The sequence below is a fragment of the Daldinia decipiens genome (assembly GCF_022478715.1).
Source record: "Daldinia decipiens strain CBS 113046 unplaced genomic scaffold F4813scaffold_52, whole genome shotgun sequence".
NCBI classification, from domain to species: domain Eukaryota; kingdom Fungi; phylum Ascomycota; class Sordariomycetes; order Xylariales; family Hypoxylaceae; genus Daldinia; species Daldinia decipiens.
The window spans coordinates 5376-12019 of NW_026054595.1; the positions used below are offsets into that span (position 1 = coordinate 5376).

A 6644-nucleotide genomic window follows, 5' to 3' on the forward strand; every position below is an offset into this window, starting at 1 on the left:
CGGGTGTCAAACCAGACGGCATCTGGCATAATGCTGACCCCCATTGACCCTAGACTCTGACCGCTCCTCTAACGATTAGAGTTAGCATGTGGTGGCATCTGATATGCCGAGGAAAGTTCGTTATGCCCGGTGTTTGTGGATCTCTTCATCATCCTAAGGACCGACTGGGTTTGCGAAAAGCGGCTTTTATGCCGATATCATACTATGTAGTCGTCATGAGAGGACGAAGAGCTGAGCTCTGCAGCCCGATATCACAACTCCGCCTCGGTAAGACCATCTAGAATCCATGGCGAGTACCAAACTGGAAAACCTAAAATTATGTTGTTGGTACCTAGACCAGTCCGGAGCACCGGGATACGGATAGTGTGGGTCGGCCGGCGTTGTGGGTGCCGCGAGCGAAACAACCCAAAGACTCTCCGAGTTTTGTCAACTCAAGAAACTTTGGTTTTGATTTTGATATTTTCTCTTTCTTTTATATCTTGACCGGACATGGAATGGACTATTATACTCATTCTCACTCATGCATAATAGTAAGCAGTTACTTGTCTGGGTGAGGGTATTATTGTTCAAAAGGTGGGATTCTCACCGTTTGGTGGTTCTTGAAGCTGCTGACGATGAGCCCGGATAACTTACTACCTATGGTAGTATGCATGTACCTAATGTTGCATTATCAAGTACCCAGGTAGGCAATCAAGCCTCAAAGTTCCGAGATCCGCTTCCCAACAAAACCAGCAGTTTTGGAGTCTTGCCTTTCCCCTCATTGCATAACCCCCCGCATTATCCCCTTAACTGGCATAAGACTACAACCCCCCCTGTAATCGGTATTGTACAAAGTCAGCCTACAACATGCGCGTAATAGATCCACTTTTATTTAGACCCAAGGCCTCTGATTGGTAGGAGGCTCCTCATGATCGACGATACGAAAGGATACGAAGCTGATTCCTCAGGATCTTATCCTTTTTAATAAAAACATCACTTTTTCGAAATAGCCTCAAATCGCTGTATGTCGACGACCTCGTTTCTAGCCCGCTTTTGACGTATTGTCGTCGCTTTTGATGTCCCTCGATAGCTAAATGGCCTTGCAACACCCTAATATCGATGATATCGCTGCCTAGCTTGGCCTGGTTATTATATAAGGTGACAAAACAAACCCTGCAACCAGACAACCAAGAGCCTGTGCTAACCTTAATACAGGTACGTACGCATTTTAAGCCTCAAATAGCTTGGCTATTTGATAGCCCTACTTAGAAACCTGTCCAATCATTAGGGGATTGGATAGATATATATCATTAGAAACAGGGCTAGGGGGTACGGATTTGATACTGAGGCTCGTTAGAAAGGCTTAAAAACAACGTCAAAAGGGGGTAACACAAGGATCCCACAGCGATATCATCGAATAAAAACAACAACACTGTCAGCGTGTTAGGCCTGTAAAGGCAACACTATTTGGGGACGACCTCGTCGGGGACTGACTGGTTTGAATGAAAGGGTTCTGAATAGCCTCACTTATAGACTAGGTAGCTATTTGTAACTCGAAGGAATACTGGTACAACTGGCACAGGCTAAATTAGGTGTAAAATTAAGTAGTTTGATTTCATTGGTCGATAGCCTTAGAATTAGATTATCTCGTAGTACTGTACTAAAAATAGTGGAGGTGTAGTTTTATGCCAGTTAAGGGGATAATCGTATCAGCCAATGCATTTTTCGTTTTCAGGGGCGAGTTCTTGGGTGGGTGGAGTCCCCAGGTTGATCGCACCAGATCTCCCAATCAGGAATCAGGGTTGTGAAAAGGTACGTAGATACATATGCGGACATATGCGGAGTGCCGACTTATAAGCCATAACCTGAATTTCAATAAATTGTCTAAGAACGCGCTCGTCCGGAAGTCGTCAGAGTACAGCCTGTCAACCTCGTAATCCTCACATGCACGTATAGTTTATATTCGATGATTACGTAGTGGTGACTTATACTAGTTATACTGTTCGGTAAGTAACATGTAAGATAATAGTTTGCTCGATTTGCTCGGTTTTGTACATAGCAGAGGCTAAGTAAACGTAGTGGGCTTTACACACAACTCCAAAATGCAAGTTGCCCCTCTCCCAACAAAATTTGGAACATAACATCATTTATAGATAGGGCTAAGTTTTAATATACCATGCGACGGAAGAGCACATATACCTATAGTAGTATTCGGCCAGTTTCAATTACGGTATCACAAAACGGCATCGCATAAATGTCAGACACATACGTCCTTTTGAAACAAACATATCTTATTATAACTATAATATATTACGCACTCTTCAGATTCTATCAAATATCAAAACATCAAGCAATACTATAACATGGCAGTAACGAAGTCGAAGTGTCTCAGCCAAGTCGCCACCCTTATAATTTTTGATTGGTATGTTCTGGTGTATCCCCTGCTCTCTGGTCAGACATCCGAGCTTTCCGATGCCTTACAGAAGAGGGCAGTGTCATTCTATTGGGCTTTCTAGACTTTATAGAAGTGCAATATCTACTACGGATCCGTACGCATACATAAACATGCTTATCTTTTCCACAACTATTATAAACTAACCTAGAGATCTCGACTGTTCCTAGTACTAATAGCAGATCTGTGTATGTGGTTTTAACTAAGCAGCCAACCCCAGACATTGATTCATACCCCGCAATCAGGAAGAGACTGCATTAGGAAGTACATACATGTAGGTATGTATACATGTAAAGTATATGGAAGAAGTGGCCAATCAGAGTTCGAATAAGCTGTGAACTGTAAGCTGTGAGCTGTGAACTGTTATACAGTTCCTTTACATAAGCTACCTTAACCAATTAGACCCAAGGGAGGCTAGTATGTAGCCTCTATGTAAGAGCCGAGGCAAGTAAGAGGGCACAGACCAGCTCCTATGGTTATCTTTTTAGTTCAACGACAGCTCTTCAAAGTAACAAGTAGGTAAACAATACAGATTAATTCATTCCTATGTTATAGATCACAATGGTTGCTACTAACCACCTCACGGCACCTATTCCCACCCAACTCCCCGAGCTGAAGCCAGATACATACTTTTCTCAGACGCAATGGCAGATTCTCCTTGCGCTAGTCGATGCTATCGTTCCATCGATTGTCGCAGACTCGGGAGTAGCAGACAGGAAGAATCATCTGCAAATCTCTAAATCTCAACTAGAAGAGTCATATGAGCGCATAAAGAGTTCTATGAAAACCCCGCCAGACTATGAGAAATTCCAGCAGTACCTTCAAGCGCGTCCCTTGGACAACCCGCGATTCTTACGAGCAGTCAAGCGCCTATTTGAAAGCGTTCCAGATAGTAATAGAAAAAGGCTCGGCTCTATCCTAAATATAATGGCGTAAGGCGTATTCTTGTCCCATCTTGTGATAGCTATAAGCCCTAGTGTAGCTAACGAGTTGAAAAGCACTCGTCTGGGGAGCCTAGCTGCAACGGGATATTACACTCCTTTAAACGAACAACCAGTTCACGTCAGGGAGTCAATAATCCAAGCGTGGCATCACTCGTGGATGACTGTTTGGCCGTTAATCGGAAATTCGATTGCCAGAATAGCCAAGGTCTGCTTTGCTCAAACAGATCCTTTGTTTCGTGAGTTGGGCGGCTACACCGAGGTTAGCGACGACTATAAGCCCGGCCCGTCCTTTGACTTCGACTTCATGCAGTTCGAGGCCGGGTCTGAGATAGAAATCGTCGATACAGACGTCGTAATCGTCGGCTCGGGTTGCGGGGGGGCAGTCTGTGCCAAGGTCCTTTCCGAGGCTGGACACAAGGTGATTGTCGTCGATAAGGGCTATCACTTCCCCTCTTCCCAACTACCGATGACAGCTGAAGCGGGTGCCAAATTTCTTTATGAAGGAAATGGTGCCGTGCAGACCGTAGACGGCTCCGTGTCCATCCTTGCTGGTAGCTGCTGGGGAGGGGGTGGGACAGGTATGCAATACTGTCATATGTCTAAATGGGGATTCCTTTGGCAAAATTACTGAGGAATCCCTTCTCATCCCAAACCCAATATTACTACGCCGGCTTTATCTACCAGAAATCAGCGCTAACACACTTTACTATAGTGAATTGGAGTGTTAGCTTACACCCGCAGGGGTTTTTACGACAGGAATGGGCGGATCAGGGCCTGGACTTTTTCACCACGCAAGAGTTCCAACACTGCATAGACCGCGTCTGCGACTTTAGTGAGCCTTTTCTTTAACCTCCTAGCCCATGAACTTCTACGTCTATATCAGTATATATTAGGTTTGAGCAGTCGAGCTGCACATCCCCGTTTCGTGTATCATTTCAGATAGAGGAATGCTAACCGCGATGATTATAGTGGGGGTTAGCGATGCCCATATACGCCACAATCATGGGGCAAACGTGATTCTCAACGGATCAAGAAAGCTAGGCTGGGCTGCCAAAACATGCCCTCAGAATACTGGAGGCGCCGAACACTACTGCGGCCATTGTGCTACCGGTTGCGGATCCGGCGAAAAAGAAGGGCCCTCTGTCAGCTGGCTTCCGGCTGCTGCAAGAGCAGGCGCAAGGTTTATTGAAGGCTTTAACGTCTCTGAGGTGCTCTTTGACGAGACTTATGGATCGAAGACGGCGGTTGGTATATTAGGAACGTGGACATCACGGGATAAAGATGGAAATATCCATACGCCCGAGTCCGAGAGGACCCAGAGACAGCTTCGAATAAGAGCGAAGAAAGTGATTGTAGCTTGCGGCACACTCAACAGTCCACTGTTGCTAATGAGAAGCGGGCTGGAGGTAGGACCCCTATTATACTACATACCTAGGCAATACCTTGGAGATGGCGTAGCCTAATTAGTTACTAGAACCCTCATATCGGCAAACACCTCTACCTACACCCAGTTGGTCAAATGAACGCCTCTTTTGATGAGGATATTAAAGGTTGGGAAGGTGAGTATAAGTTAATCTATATATTGTATGTAACGACACCAAGACTAACGGTGCTACGCAGGGGGTATCTTGACGAGTGTTTGCACTAGCTTCGAGAACCTCGACGGGGGGCATGGTGTTAAACTTGAACCGACCAGCATGGTTGTAAGATACATAGCCCAACACTTACTCAATCGTAACTAACCAACTCATGCGATTAAATATAGCCTCATATGTTCCTTCACGGACATCCTTGGCAAAGCGCGCTGCAATGGAAGCTAGACCTGCTCCGTTGCCGGCAGATGAACAGTTACATCGCCATAGCCCGCGATCGCGATACGGGACGAGTGTACCCGGATCCAAACGACGGCCGTCCCACCATTGAATACTCACCCTCGGCCTTCGACCGTAAACACGTATTGGCCGGAATAATCGCCTTAGCAAAGCTATGCTACATCGAAGGCGCAACCGAGATATGGCCATTTTCCAATAGCATACCGTCGTTCGTGCGGCGTTCCCGCTCAACCAACACCACGCCAAATGCAGAAGCAGACGAGGCGAACGACATCGACCAAGGCATCAACGACCCGGACTTCGCCGCCTGGATCAAGACCCTCGAACGGACCGGACTTAACTACCCGGACGCCATCTTCATGTCGGCGCACCAGATGGGGACATGCCGCATGAGCGCGCACCCAACTCGCGGCGTCGTCAACCCCGAGGGCAGGGTCTGGGAGACAAGCGGCTTGTACGTGGCGGACGCGAGCGTGTTCCCGACTGCAAGTGGCGTCAACCCCATGATCACCAATATGGCTATTGCAGATTGGATCGCTAGGTGCGTCTCGCGGGATCTGATGAGAGGAGATCAGATCCGCGCCTCTTTGTGAGATCATACATACCTATGACCTTTATTGGGGGCGGGGGAGAAAGGGGTGCGCGATCCACAAGTTGTACTACTACGTGGTGGGCTTGAAGTAACCCCGTAGGAGGGGATTACTTTTACGATTTATTTACGCCGTAGAGTCTGTTTTGACATGAGCTAGGGAGGTATGTTGTCATAATAAGCTACGTCTTAGCTCTTCTCTTGATGTCTACCGAGGATCTAGGACTTTCAGACCCCTTAATATTCCGGAGCGCATAGGCTTGTAGAAGAGCAAAGTGTTGCGAGAGTAATATAATCGCAATCCTCACACGTCGCAGTGAAATCCTACGGACGCTATGGAATCTCACCCGGATAAGCGAGTGGAAGACCGAACACTCGGAACTGGTAGACTCGGTATTGATGTGCGTAGTACTGTTAGTTCTCCGGCGCACTTGAATAGATGCTAGGTAGTATCTATACTACGGTATAGGTTATTACCTAAGAGTTAGCGAGATTCCTTCATGTCAGGGGATACGGCCCGAGCTGAGGCACGAGTATCCCAACAACACTTCCTGTCCTGCAGGCTTCCTAGCAGCTGCAACAGTTCATATAGCTCTGGTTGTCTATTAGAATCCTTATAATGTTTATATTTATCATTCAACAACAACTAGGCCGGTCAAAGGAATAGCTGGGAGGCATAAAATAAGATGAGCTGAGCATCTCGACCGCCCACTACCACGCAGCAATATTATGCATAGCAGGTCTAAGTAGCAGCAACAATATCGGCGTCTAGTTATATTGTGTTACTATCTTGTCCTACGTCGTCGAAAATCTGGAGGCTGGAAATAAGTATCACCGCGTGATACGAC

General features: G+C 46.6%; 1 protein-coding gene across 1 annotated transcript; it reads left to right on the forward strand.

The window, feature by feature from the left end:
* Window positions 1-2992: 2992 nt before the first annotated feature.
* On the forward strand, window positions 2993-5800 carry F4813DRAFT_383452 (long-chain fatty alcohol dehydrogenase; the record flags this gene model as incomplete). Its single annotated transcript, XM_049245945.1, has 7 exons — window positions 2993-3363; window positions 3430-3953; window positions 4088-4207; window positions 4345-4781; window positions 4850-4934; window positions 4996-5078; window positions 5141-5800. 7 exons carry the CDS (start codon window positions 2993-2995, stop codon window positions 5798-5800), a joined length of 2280 nt encoding a protein of 759 aa, XP_049095108.1.
* Between the last annotated feature and the right edge of the window lie 844 nt (window positions 5801-6644).